The sequence below is a fragment of the Somniosus microcephalus genome, unplaced genomic scaffold (genome assembly GCF_052327205.1).
Source record: "Somniosus microcephalus isolate GS21.2 unplaced genomic scaffold, FLI_Smic_1.0 unresolved_chr2, whole genome shotgun sequence".
Classification (NCBI taxonomy): Eukaryota; Metazoa; Chordata; class Chondrichthyes; order Squaliformes; family Somniosidae; genus Somniosus; species Somniosus microcephalus.
The window spans coordinates 70,926,998-70,947,535 of record NW_028225180.1 but is presented as its reverse complement, the minus strand read 5'-3'; the positions used below and the strand labels follow the sequence as shown (position 1 = coordinate 70,947,535).

The 20,538-nt window shown below is 50.4% G+C and overlaps 1 protein-coding gene across 1 annotated transcript in view; it reads right to left on the bottom strand.

The window, feature by feature from the left end:
• LOC147092802 (pyruvate carboxylase, mitochondrial-like) overlaps window positions 1-19,758 on the bottom strand; it is a gene marked incomplete at its 5' end in the record, with an annotated part of 1,160,114 nt that extends 1,140,356 nt beyond the window's left edge. The window contains one exon of the mRNA XM_085976052.1: window positions 19,625-19,758. Coding sequence (XP_085832178.1) covers window positions 19,625-19,758 — 134 coding nt within the window. The remainder of the gene's footprint in view (window positions 1-19,624) is intronic.
• Window positions 19,759-20,538: the final 780 nt, after the last annotated feature.

Genomic DNA, 20,538 nt, shown 5'->3' with positions numbered 1-20,538 from the left:
TCCTACTGGAGAAGGATTGAGTGGGCTCCTACTGGAGAAGGATTGAGTGGGCTCCTACTGGAGAAGGATGGAGTGGGCTCCAACTGGAGAAGGATTGAGTGGGCTCCTACTGGAGAAGGATTGAGTGGGCTCCTACTGGAGAAGGATGGAGTGGGCTCCTACTGGAGAAGGATGGAGTGGGCTCCTACTGGAGAAGGATTGAGTGGGCTCCTACTGGAGAAGGATTGAGTGGGCTCCTACTGGAGAAGGATTGAGTGGGCTCCTACTGGAGAAGGATTGAGTGGGCTTCTACTGGAGAAGGACTGAGTGGGCTCCTACTGGAGAAGGATTGAGTGGGCTCCTACTGGAGAAGGATTGAGTGAGCTCCTACTGAAGAAGGATTGAGTGGGCTCCTACTGGAGAAGGATTGAGTGGGCTCCTACTGGAGAAGGATTGAGTGGGCTCCTACTGGAGAAGGATTGAGTGGGCTCCTACTGGAGAAGGATTGAGTGGGCTCCGACTGGAGAAGGATTGAGTGGGCTCCTACTGGAGAAGGATTGAGTGGGCTCCTACTGGAGAAGGACTGAGTGAGCTCCTACTGGAGAAGGATTGAGTGGGCTCCTACTGGAGAAGGATTGAGTGGGCTCCTACTGGAGAAGGATTGAGTGGGCTCCTACTGGAGAAGGATGGAGTGGGCTCCTACTGGAGAAGGATGGAGTGGGCTCCTACTGGAGAAGGATTGAGTGGGCTCCTACTGGAGAAGGATTGAGTGGGCTCCTAGTTGAGAAGGATTGAGTGGGCTCCTACTGGAGAAGGACTGAGTGAGCTCCTACTGGAGAAGGATTGAGTGGGCTCCTACTGGAGAAGGATTGAATGGGCTCCTACTGGAGAAGGATTGAGTGGGCTCCTAGTTGAGAAGGATTGAGTGGGCTCCTACTGGAGAAGGACTGAGTGAGCTCCTACTGGAGAAGGATTGAGTGGGCTCCTACTGGAGAAGGATTGAGTGGGCTCCTACTGGAGAAGGATGGAGTGGGCTCCTACTGGAGAAGGATTCAGTGGGCTCCTACTGGAGAAGGATTCAGTGGGCTCCTACTGGAGAAGGATGGAGTGGGCTGTCCTACTGGAGAAGGATTGAGTGGGCTCCTACTGGAGAAGGATGGAGTGGGCTCCTACTGGAGAAGGATGGAGTGGGCTCCTACTGGAGAAGGATTGAGTGGGCTCCTACTGGAGAGGATTGAGTGGGCTCCTACTGGAGAAGGATTGAGTGGGCTCCTAGTTGAGAAGGATTGAGTGGGCTCCTACTGGAGAAGGACTGAGTGGGCTCCTACTGGAGAAGGACTGAGTGGACTCCTACTGGAGAAGGACTAAGTGGACTCCTACTGGAGAAGGACTGAGTGGACTCCTACTGGAGAAGGACTGAGTGGACTCCTACTGGAGAAGGACTGAGTGGACTCCTACTGGAGAAGGACTGAGTGGACTCCTACTGGAGAAGGTTTGACTGGGCGATGCCACTGGAGATGTATTAATTCGGTGGTCCTAGTAAAGCAGGCCTACAGCAATATGGAAGTGGACTGCCTTCAATGCCACCCTTATGCAGCAGGAAGCCACGTATGTCCCTAGAGCTAGAAGAAGGGTACATGGAAAAACAAAGCCAAAGGGCTTACTGTTCATGTTCAAAGATAAAAATTCAAGTGAAGCAGAAATATTTTTACAGGCTGAAAGAAAATAGCTCACAGGAGAAAGGGTTAGGTATCAAACCCAGCTGACAACAGCAAAGGCTGCTCTCAGGACAGCCATATTGACACCAGACAAAGGGATAGTCCATAGATCTGGAAGTAATAACAAAGGTCTTCTTCAGCTATATTCAGTCAGAGGGCCATTCAGGACTGTATAAGATCACTGAAAGATTCCTCAGGGCAGGTTTGGGTGGACACAGGATATGCCAGAGGTTTTAAGTGGGGCCTTTGCATCAATCTTCACGACTGAAGATGATGCTGGGCTACCGCTAATACATCATAAAGCTGGTGTCAAAACTGAACATGTTAAAATGAATTCAGATGCAGTCCTGGCTCGAATCAGCGATCTGAAAATCAATCAGGCTGCTGGGCCTGACTACATTTACCAGCGGGTGCTCAGAAAAATTGAGGTTGTGCTCTGTGAGCCACTTTGCTCGCATATTGAATGGCTCACTCGGGTCTGGCACTGTTCCCATGGATTGTGTGCTGTCAATATTTTAAAAGGACAGTAAGTCAGAACCAGGAAATAACAGGCCCATTAGTTTGACTTTGGCTATAGGCGAGTTAGCAGAAGGGATCGTTGGAGTTACATAGTACAGCCAGCTTGACAGAGATGAGGTTATTAGGGAATCTCAACATGGCTCTTGGATAAGAAGATCCTGTGTCACCAATCTGGTTAAATGTTTGGAGGAAGTTACTAGGTTGGTGGATGTCGGTACCCCCGGCGACAATATCTATTTTTCAAAAAAACTTTGAAAAGGTGCCACACAGTAGGCTATTTAATAAGGACAAGTCCTGTTGGATTGGCGGGTAGATTTTGGGCTAGATAAGGAACTGGCTGCTTGTTTGTCGACAGTGGTTTTGCATGGGGACCAGTCACTGGAGCAGTCTCACAAGGATCAGATTCTCTTCACAATCTTGACCAATTATCTGGATCAAGTTGTTGGGAGAACTGTGAAAAGGTTCACGGATGATACAAGGATGCGTGTGGGTATAAGGATCTTGGATAAGAAAAATAGGTCAGAGACAGATCTAGATCCAAAAAGGGAATGGGCCTATATCTGGCACATAAATACTGTGGCAACAAGAGCAGGTCAGAGGCTGGGTATTCTGCAGCGAGTGTCTCACCTCCTGACTCCCCAAAGCCTTTCCAACATCTACAAGGCACAAGTCAGGAGTGTGATGGAATACTCTCCACTTGCCTGGATGAGTGCAGCTCCAACAATACTCAAGAAGCTCGACACCATTCAGGACAAAACAGCCCGCTTGATTGGCACCCCATCCACCACCTAAAACATTCACTCCCTCCACCACCGGCGCACCGTGGCTGCAGTGTGGACCATCTACAAGATGCACTGCAGCAACTCGCCAAGGTTTCTTCGGCAGCACCTCCCAAACCCGCGACCTCTTCCACCCAGAAGGACAAGGGCAGCAGGCGCACGGGAACACCACCACCTCCAAGTTCCCCTCCAAGTCACACACCATCCTGACTTGGAAATATATCGCCGATCCTTCATCATCACTGGGTCAAAATCCTGGAACTCCCTCCCTAACAGCACTGTGGGAGCACCTTCACCACACGGACAGCAGCGGTTCAGGAAGGCGGCTCACCACCACCTTCTCAAGGGCAATTAGGGATGGGCAATAAATGCTATCCTTGCCAGCGACGCCCACATCCCATAAACGAATAAAAAAAACAGTACCTTTTAATATGGATAAATGTAGCGTGATGCAGGTGGGTGGCATCCTCAAGGCTGCTGAGTGGGAGAAGGACCCACGAGTCATTAAAGGCCCATGACCAGTTCCACAATACACTGTTAGAATAACAGACAGGACAAGAGGAAAGACTTGCATTTCTATAGCGCCTTTCACCACCCCAGCATGGCCCAAAGCGCTTCACAGCCAATGAAGTACTTTTGGAGTGTTGTCACTGTTGTAATGTAGGAAACGCGGCAGCCAATTTGCGCACAGCAAGCTCCCACAAACAGCAATGTGATAATGACCAGATCATCTGTTTCAGTGATGTTGGTTGAGGGAAAAATATTGGCCCCAGGACACCGGGGAGAACTCCCCCTGTTCTTCTTCCAATAGTTCTATTCAATTATGTCCATCTGAGAGAGCAGATGGAGCCTCAGCTTAACGTCTCATCCGAAAGACGTCACCTCCGACAGTGCGGCGCTCCCTCAGTACAGCCCCTCCGACAGTGCGGCGCTCCCTCAGTACTGCCCCTCCGACAGTGCGGCGCTCCCTCAGTACTGCCCCTCCGACAGTGCGGCGCTCCCTCAGTACTGTCCCTCCGACAGTGCGCGCTCCCTCAGTACTGCCCCTCCGACAGTGCGGCGCTCCCTCAGTATTGCCCCTCCGACAGTGCGGCGGTCCCTCGGTACCGCCCCTGCGACAGTGCGGCGCTCCCTCGGTACCGCCCCTCAGACAGTGCGGCGCCCCCTCAGTACTGCCCCTCCGACAGTGCGGGGCTCCCTTAGCACTGCCCCTCCGACAGTGCGGCGCTCCCTCAGTACAGCCCCTCCGACAGTGCGGCGCTCCCTCAGTACTGTCCCTCCGACAGTGCGGCGCTCCCTCAGAACTGCCCCTCCGACAGTGCGGCGCTCCCTCAGTACTGCCCCTCCGACAGTGCGGCGCTCCCTCAGTACTGCCCCTCCGACGGTGCTGCGCCCCCTCAGTACTGCCCCTCCGACAGTGCAACACTCCCTCAGCACTGCCCCTCCAACAGTGCGGTACTCCCTCAGTACTGCCCCTCCGACAGTGCGCGCTGCCTCAGTACTGCCCCTCCGACAGTGCGGCGCTCCCTCAGTACTGCCCCTCCGACAGTGCGGCGCTCCCTCAGTACTGCCCCTCCGACAGTGCGGCGCTCCCTCAGTACTGCCCCTCCGACAGTGCGGCGCTCCCTCGGTACTGCACTGGGAGTGTCGGCCTGGATTATGGGCTCAAGTCTCTGGAGTGGGACTACGAACCCACAACCCTCTGACTCAGAGGCGAGAGTGCTACCCACTGAGCCCCGGCTGACACCAGACAGGTCAGCCACGATCTAATTAAATGGCGGAACAGGCTCGAGGGGCTGAATGGCCTTACTCCTGTTCTACGTTCCTAGACTACACTGGCCCACAGGAAGCAATGATCACATCGTCAAGGGAACAAGAGAAAATCTGCAAACAGATTGAAACGGTTCAAGGTAAGATATCTATTTTGCTTGATGAATCTACCATCCTTCAGTAGCAAAACTGCTCCAGTTGGATATCTTAGATGCGACAGTAAGAAGACAAAAGATCCTCGTTACATGTTCTCAGGCCTTTTGCAACAGCCTGATCGGAAATCAGCAAACTCCCATAGAGGGGTTAGCTGCATGTCTTGGTAGTCAGGGATTCGATGGCGCAGGGTTTGCAGAGCAATTGCCAGCGATTGTCTCAGTGACGGGATGGCCAGAAAAGGAGCTGGACAGTCTCTTCAAAGTAAATATCGAAAACATCCAGATGGGACACACAGTGACTCAGCAGTTTGGTAATACCGCTGATGGCTTCACAGAATTCACAGCACAGAAACAGACCTTTCGGCCCAACTGGTCTATGCTGGCATTTATACTCCACACGAAAAGAAAGACTTAAATTTCTACAGCGCCTTTCGCGACCACTGGACATCCCAAAGCATTTTACAGCCAAGTACTTTTGAAGTGGAGTAATTGTTGTAATGTAGGAAAAGCGGCAGACAATTTGCCCACAGCAAGCTCCCACAGGCAGCAATGTGATAATGACCAGATAATCTGCTTTTGTGATGTTGGTTGAGGGATAAATATTGGCCCTGGACACCGGGGAGAACTCCCCCTGCTCTTCACCAGGCTGATACCTGGGATGGCAGGAATGACGTATGAGGAGAGATTGGGTCGATTAGGCTTATATTCGCTCGAGTTTAGAAGAATGAGAGGGGATTGTAATGTATGTACCTTTAAGAGAGGAACTATCTTTTACAGCCCCTGTATACTGCAGTACCAGTAGTGACCACACCTGTATATAACACCGTGTAGTAATTTGTACAGTTAGTTCCAGCATACCCTCTGTTCAGTAAACACCTGTTATTACCGTTCTCCTGCAGTCTGTGTGTTATTTATACGCGGACACTACAGTGGCGACGAGCAGGTTCGAACTCACCTGCAGTACTGCATCACCTCACGGGGATCCATCCCTGAAAAGAAGCTTCTTGGAGGTCAAAGCCAGGGCAATGGGCGTTGACCGCGGGCAACCGCCCAGTGATCCATCGGAGTTCAGAGAATCGCAGGGGAGGCTGTGGAGAGCTGGGCTTGGTTCTCCAGTCAAGGTGTTCCAGCAAATCGGGCTGGTAGCAGGTAGTGCGCTGACCCTTCCCGGACTGCGGCGGGTTAGAGCTCGATCAAGCGGCTCTGCAAGGGGGCCGAGCAGCGTCGTCGGGAAGAAAAAGAGAGAGAGAGGGTGGAGCGCACAGGGCGCGGCCGGTGCTCAAGAGCCGGGCAGCGTTAAAGAAAATAAAAAAGGGGGAAGGAAAAGAGACGCGCAGTGGACAGCGTCGAAGAAGAATAAAACTAAGAAAATTAATTAACAAAAGAGAGACGCGCAGAAAGCCGCAAGGCGCCGCCATTACTATTTAGAACGCTAGGAGCAGCATTGGCAGCAGCGGGGGAAGAAGGAAAAGCGCGGGAGGCGCCATTTTAATCCATTGGGGAAGAAGGAAAAGCGCAGGAGGCGCCATTTTAAACCACCCAAGATGCCGAAGAGTGGCAGCATCACTGCTTTTGACAACGAAATAGAAGACTGGACCACGTATGTGGAAAGAATTGAAGTGTACTGCAAGGCAAATGAGGTGGCCGATGAAAAGAAGGCATCGGTATTATTGAATTTGATGGGCGCGAGAACGTACGGCCTATTGCGGAATTTAATTACCCCAGCTAAACCAATGGAGAAAAGCTTTGAAGAGATTGTCAATATCTTACAGGAACATCTAAACCCTACACCGCTGCTGATAGCAGAAAGATTCAAGTTCCATAAAAGAAACCAGCGCAAAGACGAAAGTAATGCTGACTATCTTACGGAACTACGCAAGTTATCGAAACATTGCCAGTTCGGAGCAGGACTGGCAGATACCTTAAGGGATAAGTTTGTCTGCGGGCTCCAGAGTGAAGGAACCCAGAAACGACTACTTTCGGAAAAGGACCTTACGCTAGAAAAGGCTTTCAGCGTTGCAGTATCCTATGAAGCAGCAGCACGGGGAGCTGCGGAAATACAACAGAAACCGCAACAATATAGCACCAATGAAATGGCATATGGAGCAGAAAAGTGCTATCGCTACGGCAGAACAACCCATGACCAGAAGGATTGCTGGTTTAAGGACAAAGTATGCAGGCAATGTGGAAAAGTGGGACACATAGCACAAGTCTGCAGGTCGGGAAAGAAAACCAACACTAAAAGAACTACTAAGGAAAAGTACAAGAAAGTACAAAAGATGACGGACAGTAGTTCAGAAGATCAGAAGAGTGATAATGACTCCGGGAGCAGGAGACTAAGTTGTCTAAAGTTACACAACGTGATCACAAAGGAGGATCACCGAACCATTTGGGTCACCCTCATGATAGCAGGGTCCCAAGTAAAGATGGAATTGGACACAGGATCAGCCCTAACAGTCATGAATCGACGAGACTACGAGCGGCTATTCTTACACATACCCTTAAAGGACACGTCCATTGTCTTGAAAACATATACGGGGCAAAAAGTCTACCCAGAGGAAAAATAAGGGTGCCCGTTAAATACAACGGCAAGGAAACACAGAAACTGTATCTATATATACTACAAGATGGAGGACCACCATTATTGGGACGTGAATGGATCCAAAAAATACAATTGGATTGGCATTCCATTCAGGCGCTAACTGTGGCTGACAAAAAGGATGACGACATCACACCTGGACGACTGTCAAAAATTCTAACTGACGCGAAAGAGGTGTTCCAGCAAGGACTTGGAACTCTAAAAGGCGTAACGGCAACGATAAAAATTGAAGATAACGCAAACCCAAAATTTTTTAAGGCCAGACCGGTACCGTATGCGATCCGCCCAGCCGTCGAAGCAGAGCTGGAGAGTCTGGAGCGTTCGGGTGTGCTGTCCAAGGTGGACTGGAGCGAGTGGGCCACACCCATCGTTCCTGTAATGAAGAAATCATTGAGCAGCACGCCTGGGGAGCCGAAGAAGGTTCGCATCTGTGGGGACTTTAAGGTAACTGTGAACCCAGTCCTTCACACAGTACAATATCCACTTCTGCGGATAGAAGATATTTTCGCCTCACTATCTGGAGGGAAACGCTTTACGAAGATTGATCCGGCCCAAGCGTATCTACAAATGGAGGTAGAAGAAGCATCTAGAAAATACCTCACGATAAACACTCACAAAGGTCTTTACCAGTACAACCGACTGGTATTCGGGGTAGCATCAGCTCCGGCTATTTGGCAGAGAGCGATGGAACAAGTCCTGCAAGGGATCCTGGGGACCCAGTGTTATTTGGATGACATCCTGGTTACGGGCGAAAATGACAGCGAACACCTTGCCAACCTGGAGCAGGTGCTCACTAGATTACAAGAATATGGGCTACGAGCCAACCGCCCCAAATGCGAGTTTTTCAGGAAACAAATCTCGTATTGTGGCCACGTGATTGATGAAGAGGGGTTACATAAGTCCCCAGACAAGATTGAGGCAGTAGTCAAGGCTCCAGCACCGGAAAATGTGTCGTAACTGAGGTCGTTCCTCGGGTTGGTGAACTACTACCATAAGTTCTTGTCAAATTTGTCTACAATTCTGCACCCACTGAACGCCCTGCTGCAAACTGGAGTAGCATGGAAATGGAGTGAGGAGTGTAAGCGTGCCTTTCAGAAATGTAAATGCCTAATCACTTCAAAAGAGGTATTGGCCCACTGCAATCCAACACTACCGATTCGGTTGGCATGTGATGCGTCTCCCTACGGCATTGGAGCAGTGCTGTCGCACAAATTCCTTGATGGTTCAGAGAGGCCAATAGCCTTTGCGTCACGCTCGTTAACCTCAGCCGAGCGTAACTACGCCCAGATTGACAGGGAGGCCCTCAGCCTGGAGTGGGGGGGTGAAGAAGTTCAATCACTATCTGCACGGGCAGAAATTCACCTTACTGACTGATCACCAGCCTCTTGTCTCCATTTTTAACCCAAAGAAGGGCGTTCCGGTGATGACGGCGCAACGGCTGCAAAGATGGTTCCTTTTTCTAGGGGCACATCAATACGAAATAGAGTATAAGGGCACGAAACAGCATGGGAACGCTGATGCGCTGTCGCGCCTGCCGCTGCCTACAGTGGAGGAAGCACCTGCAGTGGACCATGTCGAGATATTCCATTTGACCATAGTCGAATGTCTACCTGTTACTAACTCAAGTATAGAGAAGGAAACCCGAAATGACCCGACACTCTCTCTGGTCTATGATTTGACGGTAAAGGGATGGCCAGCACATGGCGACTCACTGTTGCCAGCATTCTCGCCAAGGAGAGAACAGCTGTCAGTGTGCCGGGGGACCTTGATGTGTGGATCCTGAGTGGTAATTCCACCCAAGTTGAGAGAAAGAGTGCTCAATGAGCTTCATGAGGGTCATCTGGGAGGGGTAAAAATGAAGAGCCTAGCCAGGGCGTTTGTGTGGTGGCCGGGAATCGATAAAGAAATCGAGGAAATGACCAAGAGCTGCACAGGATGCCAGAAAGTCCAAAGCGCTCCACCACAGGCCCCGCTACACCCATGGGAGTGGCCCTCATCTCCATGGCAACGGGTACACATTGATTTTGCTGGTCCATTTATGGACTCAATGTTTTTAATCGCCGTGGATGCACATTCGAAATGGCCAGAGGTCATCAAAATGTCCTCCATGGAGAAAACTACTGCAGTCCTACGGACCATCTTCGCCAGGAATGGCTTGCCAGAACAGATTTGTTCCGACAATGGACCACAGTTTGTGTCCGAGGATTTCCGGAGGTTTTTGAGGAATAATGGGGTAAAGCATTACACATCCGCCCCATATCATCCAGCCACAAATGGATTGGCTGAGAGGTTTGTTCAAACCTTTAAAAAAGCAATAAAGGCGATGTATAACGACAACATACCAGTGCAACACAAGGTGGATAATTTCTTGTTTGCTTACCGGAATGCGACACATGCAGTCACCAACCAAGCTCCAGCCATGATGTTCTTTAACCGAAGGTTAAGATGTCGCCTGGATTTGCTCAAACCAAACATAAGGCGAGATGTTGAGAATAAGCAATTCCAGCACATCAATGAGAAGCCAACCAGGAGCTTCAAGATAGGGCAACCAGTCTTGGCCCGCGACTACCGAACAGAAAAATGGCAGCCAGGAACGATATGCACACGGCAGGGACCACTAATGTACACAGTGGACGTTGGAGAGAGCATCGTGAGACGCCATGCTGACCAGATTCTAGAGTCACAGGAACAAGTCAAACCCATGCCACGATCATACGCACCTGGTGATGAACCCGATATACAGATTGCGTCTACCTCAGAATCAGTGGTATTGGAAGCTGACGAACCAACCAATGACAATGAGCCAGAATCGACTCCGCTGCAAGAACAGGATACTCGAGAAAGGTGCTATCCAGACAGGATCAGGAAGCCTCCTCAAAGACTGAATTTATAAATGATTACTTTCAGCTGATGTATATCGTACAAAGAAAATTGTAATTGTAATTAGTTATTATTTAATTGTTAAATGAATGTTATGTACTGTTTATCTAAAAGGGGAGGAATTGTAATGTATGTACCTTTAAGAGAGGAACTATCTTTTACAGAAATAACAACAGAAAATGCTGGAAAAACTCAGCAAGTCAGGCAGCATCCGTGGAGAGAAATTTGAGTTGACGTTTCGGGTTTGACCCTTCTTCAAAACTGGAGAGAAAAGGAACTAGATCGAAGGCAGGGCTGCCTTCATCTTTCCAACATCTGCAGTATTTTGCTATCGTACTATCTTTTACAGCCCCTGTATACTGCAGTACCAGTAGTGACCACACCTGTATATAACACCGTGTAGTAATTTGTACAGTTAGTTCCAGCATACCCTCTGTTCAGTAAACACCTGTTATTACCGTTCTCCTGCAGTCCGTGTGTTATTTATACGCGGACACTACAGGGATCTCATTGAAACTTATAAAATTCTAACAGGACTAGACAGACTAGATGCAGGAAGGATGTTCCCGATGGCGGGGGAGTCCAGAACCAGGGGTCACAGTCTAAGGATAAGGGGTAAGCCATTTAGGACAGAGATGAGGAGGAATTTCTTCACCCAGAGAGTGGTGAACCTGTAGAATTCTCTACCACAGAAGGCAGTTGAGGCCACTTCATTAAATATATTCAAGGAGGAGTTAGATATATTTCTTAAGGGTAAAGGGATCAAGGAATATGGGGAGAAAGCAGGGACAGGGTACTGAGTTTGGATGATCAGCCATGATCTCATTGAATGGCGGAGCAGGCTCGAGGGGCCGAATGGCCTACTCCTGCTCCTATCTTCTAGGTTTCTTCTTCAAAATACTGCCATGGGATCTTTTACATCCACCTGAGAGGGCAGACACGGCCTCAGATTAATGTCTCATCCAAAAGACGGCACTCTCTCAGTGCAGCACTCCCTCAGTACTTCCCCTCCGACAGTACGGCGCTCCCTCAGTACTGCACTGGAGTGTCAGCCTAGCTTTATGTGCTCAAGTCCCTGGAGTGGGACTTCAACCCACAACCTTCTGACTCAGAGGCGAGTGTGCTACCCACTGGGCCACAGCTGACACGATCCTCCTCCCACCCTACTTCATCTCACCCTATCCCACCTGTGCTTATCTAGCCTCGCCCAAAATCCATCTTTTTTTTAAATTCGCTTATGGGATCTGGGTATCGCTGGCAAGGCCAGCATTTATTGCCCATCCCTAGTTGCCCTTGAGAAGGTGATGGTGAGCTGCCTTCTTGAACCGCTGCAGTTCGTGTGGTGAAGGTGCTCCCACAGTGCTGTTAGGTAGGGAGTTCCAGGATTTTGACCCAGCGACGATGAAGGATCGGCGATATACTTCTAAGTCGGGATGGTGTGTGACTTGGAGGTGGTAGTGTTCTCATGCGCCTGCTGCCCTTGTCCTTCTAGGTGGAAGAGGTCGCGGGTTTGGGAGGTGCTGCCAAAGAAGCCTTGGTGAGTTACTGCAGTGCATCTTGTAGATGGTACACACTGAAGCCACGGTGCGCCGGTGGTGGAGGGAGTGAATGTTTAAGGTGGTGGATGGGGTGCCAATCAAGCGGGCTGCTTTGTCCTGGATGGTGTCGAGCTTCTTGAGTGTTGTTGGAGCTGCACTCAACCAGGCAAGTCGAGAGTATTCCATCACACTCCTGACTTGAGCCTTGTAGATGGTGGAAAGGCTTTGGGGAGTCAGGAGGTGAGACACTCGCCGCAGAATACCCGGCCTCTCACCTGCTCTTGTAGCCACAGTATTTATGTGGCTGGTCCAGTTAAGTTTCTGATCAATGGTGACCCCCAGGATGTTGATGGTGGGGGATTCGGCGATGGTAATGACATTGAATGTCAAGAGGAGGTGGTTAGACTCTCGCTTGTTGGAGATAGTCATTGCCTGGCACTTCTGTGGCGCGAATGTTACCTGCCACTTATCAGCCCAAGCCTGAACGTCGTCCAGGTCTTGTTGCATGCAAACATGGACTGATGCATTATCTGAGGAGTTGTGAATGGCGCTGAACACTGAGTCATCAGCGAACGTTCCCACTTCTGACCTTATGCTGGAGGGAATGTCATTGATGAAGCAGCTGAAGATGGTTGGGCCTAGGACACTGCCCTGAGGAACTCCTGCAGCGATGTCCTGGGGCTGTGATGATTGACCTTCAACCACCACAACCATCTTCCTTTGTGCTAGGTATGACTCCAGCCAGTGGAGTGTTTTCCCCCCGATTCCCATTGACTTCAGTTTTACTAGGGCTCCTTGATGCCACACTCGGTCAAATGCTGCCTTGATGTCAAGGGCAGTCACTCTCACCTCACCTCTGGAATTCAGCTCCTTTGTCCATGTTTGGACCAAGGTTGTAATGAGGTCGGGAGCTGAATGGTCTTGGCGGAACCCAAACTGGGCATCAGTGAGCAGGTTATTGGTGAGTAAGTGCCGCTTGATAGCACTGTCGATGACACCTTCCATCACTTTGCTGATGATTGAGAGTAGAGTTATGGGGCGGTAATTGGCTGGGTTGGATTTGTCCTGCTTTTTGTGGAGAGGACATACCTGGGCAGCTTTCCACATTGTCGGATAGATGCCAATGTTGTAGCTGTACTGGAACAGCTTGGCTAGAGGCACAGCTAGTTCTGGAGCACAAGTCTTCAGCACGATAGCCGGGATGTTGTCGGGGCCCATAGCTTTGAGCTTTGATCTGATCCGTTGATTGTGGGATCGCTTAGCCCTGTCTATAGCATGCTGCTTCTGCTTTTTAGCATGCATGTAGTCCTGTGTTGCAGCTTTCCCAGGTTGGCACCTCATTTTTAGGTACGCCTGGTGCTGCTCTTGGCATGCTCTTCTATACTCCTTGTTGAACCATGGTTGGTCCCCTGGCTTGGTGGTAATGGTAGAGTGAGGGATATGCCGGGCCATGAGGTTACAGGTTGTGGTGGAATACAATTCTGCTGCTGCTGATGGCCCACAGTGCCTCATGGATGCCCAGTTTTGAGCTGCTAGATCTGTTCTGAATCTATCCTATTTAGCACGGTGCAAGTGCCACACACCACTACACTATCCACCTCAATCACTCCCTGTGGCAGCGAGTTCCACATTCTCACCAGTCCCTGGGTCAAGAAGTATAAGTAAGAAGGGAAGTATACTCTGCTGTATTATTTCACAATTCTAACTTGTTATAAAGGGGGATGGCCATAACCGGTGTCTCTGGCCTCATTCGACACACCAGAGGCAGCCCAGCAGCTGCCATTTTGTCGAGAACGCCCTCACCCTACTGATGAAGTACCACCCCAGCGACATCACAGTTCTGTCGGCAATGCACTCTGCCCCCTCTCATGTCACCACTGCCGCGGAACACCCAGCACCACAGACGGAGCTGGAGAGCAGTTTTCAAAACGCAGGACGGGCCATTCGCACACAGGTTCACAGGAGGATTGTGAATCAATTAAACAGAAATAGTTGACCTTTAGCTGTCACAGGAACCACTAAGCAGCATTTCCCAGGGGACATTTTTATCAGTGCTCTTCTGCTGTCCAAACGAAAGAGGCTGAATCCTTGTGCAGCCAGGTATCTGATAACGTTAACAATGCAGCCTATCTTCACAGCACTCCCATGATAAAAGATCTATAAGCCAATTCATTCAGATGCCAAACTCTGCCCTCCTCCTTCCGATGCAGGACCAACATCACACTGCCCCACAGTGACAACACACCACACTTCCATTCCTTCCAGGCTGCCTTTGGGGACGTGGGGGGAGGAAGACACCATGAATGGAAGTGTGAAAAGCCAAAGAAACAGCTCCCCTTTGAGTCATTCCCCCACCAGGCAGGGGGGCTTAACTTTTGACTTTGTCTGAAGAACATTCAATTCTCCATCAATGCTAATCGTCACTTCAAGAGCCGCAAAATCTCTTAAAAACCCAATTTACCTTCAGCTGAAGAACCAGACTCCTGAGTATTAGCTAGCAGCTCACTACATTGTACCTATCAGCATGTGTGAATCCTTTATTCATGCTCAGGGATGGCCAGCAAGCAAGGATTAACCCTTTTATCTTCCTCAGAATGGCTGAGCACAAAAATCTAGGCTGACACTCCCAGTGCAGCACTGAGGGAGCACAGCACTGTCGGAGGGGCAGTACTGAGGGAGCACTGCACTGTCGGAGGGGCAGTACTGAGGGAGCACTGCACTGTCGGAGGGGCAGTACTGAGGGAGCGCTGCACTGTCGGAGGCGCAGTACTGAGGGAGCGCTGCACTGTCGGAAGGGCAGTACTGAATGAGTGCTGCACTGTCGGAGGCGCAGTCTTGAGGGAGCGCTGTATTGTCAGAGGGGCAGTACTGAGGGAGCACTGCATTGTCGGAAGGGCAGTACTGAGGGAGCTCTGCACTGTCAGAGAGGCAGTACTGAGGGAGCGCTGCGCTGTCGGAGGGGCAATACTGAGGGAGCGCGGCACTGTCGGAGGGGCAGTAATGAGGGAGCGCGGCACTATCGGAGGGGAAGTACTGAGGGAGCGCCGCACTGTCGGAGGGGCAGTACTGAGTGAGCGGCGCACTGTCGGAGGGGCAGTACTGAGTGAGCGGCGCACTGTCGGAGGGGCAGTACTGAGGGAGCGCCGCACTGTCGGAGGGGCAGTACTGAGGGAGCGCCGCACTGTCGGAGGGGCAGTACTGAGGGAGCGCCGCACTGTCGGAGGGGCAGTACTGAGGGAGCGCTGCACTGTCGGAAGGGCAGTACTGAATGAGCGCTGCACTGTCGGAGGTGCCGTCTTTTGGATGAGATGTTAAACTGAGGCCCCGTCTGCCCTCTCAGGTGGACGTAAAAGTTCCCGTGGCCACTATTTGAAGAAGAGCAGGGGGAGTTCTCCCCTGGTGTCCTGGGGCCAATATTTATCCCTCAACCAACATCACTAAAACAGATTATCTGGTCATCATCGCATTGCTGTTTGTGGGAGCTTGCTGTGCGCAAATTGGCTGCCGTGTTTCCTACATTACAACCGCGACTACACTTCAGAAAGTGCTTCATTGGCTGTAAAGCATTTTGGGATGTCCTGAGGTGGTGAAGGGTTTGTATAAATGCAAGTCTTTCTTTCTTTTCAGCGCATGCGAGTTATGTAGGCAAACATGGCACTAATTTGCACATACCAAGGTCCCACAAATAGTAAATGAATGAATGACCAGCTAATCTGCTTGGTTGAGTGAGGAACGATGGCCGAGATACCAGGAGACCTCCCCTGCTCTTCGTTTACATCCACCTGCGAGGGCAGACGGAGCCTCGGTTTAATGCTTCATCTGAAAAGCAGCACCTCTGACAGTGCAGCACTCCCTCAGCACGGCACTGGAGAGCCAGACAGATTATGTATGAGTTCATAGTGGGCTCTGAACCCACAACCTTTTGACCTGACAGCTCTACTAACTGAGCCAAGACGTGTGCTGGGCTGTGGGGAAAGAGCAGGAGGGACTGGGACTAATTGGCGAGCTCTTTCAAAGAGCCGGCACAGGCACGATGGGCCCAATGGCCTCCTCTTGTGTGGTCCGATTCTATGCACAAAATAAGGGAGACTCATTCCCTACCCAATACTGTTATAGAGTTGGACAGTAGCTTAATGACAGACGTTTTATTAAAGCCACAGGAAACCTCGCAAGAAGAACAACCTTAAGAGGACAAAATGAGACACCTTGGGGGAGAAATTCACTATCGCCCCGTTTGGGGCGCTAATTTTTAAACATTTGAAAAGTTAGCGCCAGGCGCTAACGATTTCAGACTTTTGAAAAATTTGCCGTTTGCGCTCCAGGAAGGAAGTGGAGCGCTAAATCAAGGCGGAGACTTCAGCAGCGCTGTCCACTGGGCCATGCAGCGCCGCCCCGTTCAAAGGCTCCTCCCCTCCCTTAAAGGGAAAGGCCATCGCTGCAGGCTCTGCAATGGAAAAAGTACCTACCTGGACCACCAAGGCGGCCGCGATCCCGCGGCATCAGCCCAGCATCGGGCTGATCAATCGGGGGCAGAAACACGCGAAAAAAACCGGAAGAAAGGTACGTTTTTCTCCCCACTTACCTCGGCCGCCTGGCCTTTAATCATCGCCCCTCGCCCCCCACCCCCCCCGGAAGCGGTCGGCCGCCCGACGCTCGCCTCCTGCAGCTGTCGGTGTTTCTACCCGGCGCTGCTGCAGGGTGCGCTGGTCAATTTCAGGTCCGGGGCGACGCGCTCGGTGATGATGTCACAATCTCCGGGCGAAGGAGGTCGGGGCGCAACGCCGTAAAAATCCCGCCGGATATCAGCGCCGCGCCCAGTCACAAAGCCATTTGCGCCGCATTAGCGCCCCTGGAGGCGCAAAGGCAGCCAATTTCGCCCCCCCCCCCCCTGTATTTATATAATAGCATTAACTAACGTTAAAAAATGGCCCACAGCGCTTTACAGAAATAGAATAAGAGGAACGAACACTGAGCTATGGGACAGAGGCTAGGAAAGGTGACCGAAGGTAGTGTAAAAGATTTTTGAAGGGGGACAGTGAGTAGAAGGGTTTAGGGAGCGAGTCTCAGAGAGTGGGGCCGAAATAATTGAGTGTTCTGCTGCTGCTGATGTGGAGGTCACACTCAAAGAGAACAGCACTGGATGTATAACAGCATGAAGAAGATCTTCCCGATATCGGTCTAAATCTGCCTTTTATTAGTTTAAACCTGCGTCTCCTTGACCGACTCTCACAATTTATTTGAAAGTGTGAAATAAAAACAGAAAATGCTGGAAACACTCAGCAGGTCAGGCAGCATCTGTGGAGAGAGAAACAGAGCTAACGTTTCAGGTCGGCCCCACTCTCCGAGACTCCCTCCCTAAATCCTTCTGACGAGAGGGCGATGTCACGGAGGTGGAAATAGGCGGTCTTAGTTATGCCGCGGATATGTGGTCAGAAGCTCATTTCAGGGTCAAATGTGACACCAAGGTTACGAACAGTCTGATTCAGCCTCAGACAGATGTTAGGGAGAGGGGTGGAGTCAGTGGCTAGGGAACGGAGTTTGTGGCGGGGACTGAAGACAATGGCTTCGGTCTTCCCAATATTTAATTGGAGAAAATTTCTGCTCATCCAGAACTGGATGTCGGACAAGCAGTCTGACAATTTAGAGACCATGGAGGGGTCGAGAGAGGTGGTGGTGAGGTAGAGCTGGGTGTCGTCAGCGTACGTGTGGAAACTGACGCTGTGTTTTCGGATGATGTCGCCAAGGGGCAGCATGTAGATGAGGAACAGGAGGGGGCCAAGGATAGATCCTTGGGGGACACCAGAGGTAACGATGTGGGAGCTGGGAAAGAAGCCATTGCAGGTGATTCGCTGGCTACAATTAGATAGCTAAGATTGGAACCAGATAAGAATACGCTGCCTGAAAGGGCGGTGGAAGCAGATTAAGCACTTTGGAACGTCTGGTGGTCGTGAAAGGCGCTATATAAATGCAAGTCTTTCTTTTCTTTCTACTAGTAACTTTCAAAAGGGAATTAGATAAAGACTTGCAAGGAAAAAATTGCAGGGCTATGGGGAAAGAGCAGGGGGGGAGTGGGACTAATTGGAGAGCTCTTTCAAAGAGCCGGCATAGGCACGATGGGCCGAATGGGCCTCCTTCTGTGCTGTATCATTTCTATGAACACAGAAACGCCTCTCACCACTTGTCTCTCCCTCCTGTGCTGCGGCGCGACTCTTGCTTCACAGATGCTGGCGGAGTTCAGGTATCTCACTCAGTTTATTGCACACTGAGTTTATTTTGGGGAGGGAGGGGGTGCAGAACCAACACAGTTCAGCCCGATTCTGCCTTCATATGAAGTTTGCACGTGCACAGTTTCTGGGGGGGGGGAAGTGGGGGGTCGAATCACTGGACTACCAGTGGGAGGAGGAACCCTGGCCAATTGCCCCCTTCCCTAGCCGTAAGAACACGAAGGCCAATTCCCGCACCTGTGCCTGCATAGCAGTGGAGTTCAGCTCAGTGTAGATCAGGAATCGCCTTGGGTCCTGCCTGGCCTGGATGTCTCAGTAGCTCACTGCATTAATTACTGAAGGAAAGTTATCTTTTTTTTACTGCATCTACTCAATTAGAATTATGTTCTTCACGTCATTTACACTTTCTTGTCCCCAGTATCTGATCTTGCACAATACAAGATAGAATCACAGAATCTTGCAGCACAGAAGGAGGCCATTCAGCCCATCGTGTTGTGCTGGCCGAAAAAGAGCTCTCCAAATAGTCCCACTACCCCCTGCTGTTTCCCCGTAGCCCTGCAATTTTTTTCCTCTTCAAGTATTTATCCAATTCCCTTTTGAAAGTTACTATTGAATCTGCTTCCACCGCCCTTTCAGGCAGTGCGTTCCAGATCACAGCAACCCACTGTGTAAATTCTCCTCATCTCCCCCTCTGGTTCTTTTGCCAATTATCTTCAATCTGTGTCCTCTGGTTCCCGACCCTCCTGCCACTGGAAACAGTTTCTCCTTATTTACTCTGTCTAGACCCCTCCTGATTTTGAACGCCTCGATTAAATCTCCTCTTAACCTTCTCTGCTCTAAGGAGAACAAGCCCAGCTTCTCCAGTCCCTCCACATAACGAAGCCCCTCATGAAACAAACGGCAAGACCATCGCTCAAACAAAGTTGGCAAACTTTTCAAGACAAGCGATTCGTCGGTCATGAAAAATTAACACATTTCCCGGCGCGCGGGCTAATTTGCAAATTTTTACAAGCTGCTTAATAAGTCACATAATAAGGAAAACACACAGAGCGATCAAGCAGACAGCTCCATTTATCGCCAGTGGAGTAGTGCAGCTGCATTCATTTACAGAGCTAGAAACAATGGAAGGATTGGGGAAAAAATACACAGAATATAATTAAATGTTTAGCACCTAAACAGAGGAAAGAAAATCCTGCTCCTGTGGCCGTGCCTCCGTTTTGCCTGCTAGCAAGCATCCGGTCCTTAAAGAAACACAACAAAGAAACCGCAAGCAAGGTGAAAAATGAAAGCATGTCGGAATGTCCCAGGAGAAATAAGTAGCAGCTGATTGTGTTCATGTAGCTGCACTGTGATCACAGAATCTATCTTCTCAAGTGGCTCATGGCGATTCAATCACCTCATTAACGCTACCTAAAATGCCTGCAGATTTCCCCATTACCATTAATTAGCGATGAACCACTTACTCAGTAATTTCTTCAGTAACAGTGTGCTCCACTTGAAGCCTGGAGTTGACCTCGATGAAAAAGTACTTGCCGTGTTTGTCGATAAGAAATTCCACCGTGCCAGCATTTTCATAGCCCACCTGAATGAGGGGAGAAAATAAAACGTTTTAGCCCAATCGGATACATAGGAGTAGGTCATTCGGCCCCTCGAGCCTGTGCCGTCATCCGTTCAGATCAGATCTTTGCACTCTCTTAACCTCACCTAGAAAGATCAAAGTCTCTGCTCAAAGCCCAAGTCCCGTTCACTGTGCTCGCTGACCTATATTGTCTCCCGGTCCGACAACACCCCTATCTTAAAACTCTCATCCTTGTTTTCAAATCCCTCCATGGCCCTCAGCCCCTCCCTATCTCTGTAACCTCCTCCAGCCTCACAACCCTCCGAGATCTCTGCGCTGCTCCAAATCCAGCCTCTTGCGCATCCCCCGATTTCCATCGCTCCACCATTGGCGGCCGTGCCTTCAGCTGCCTGGACCCCAAGCTCTGGAATTCCCTCCCTAAACCTCTCCGCCTCTCTCTGCTTCTTCAGGAGCTTCCTTAAAACCGACCTCTTTGACCAAGCTCAAGATCTCCTTCTTTGGCGATGTCAATTTTTGTCTCTTTACCCTTCTGTGAAGCGCCGTGGGATGGTTTACTACGTTAAAGGCGCTGTACAAATACAAGTTGCTCCTGTTGCTCCCTGGCAATTGCGTAGCAAGGATCCCAAGTAAAGTGAACATGCAGTTTCATCCCCATTTCCTCAAGGGGGTTGGGCCAATTCTACAAAACCCCAATATTTATCACCAAAAGCGACACTCTCACCCACTCAGAAACAGAAACCTCACTCTGGTGTGGTGGGGATGGTTGAGTAGATGGGAGGGAGGAGAACCCTACACTTG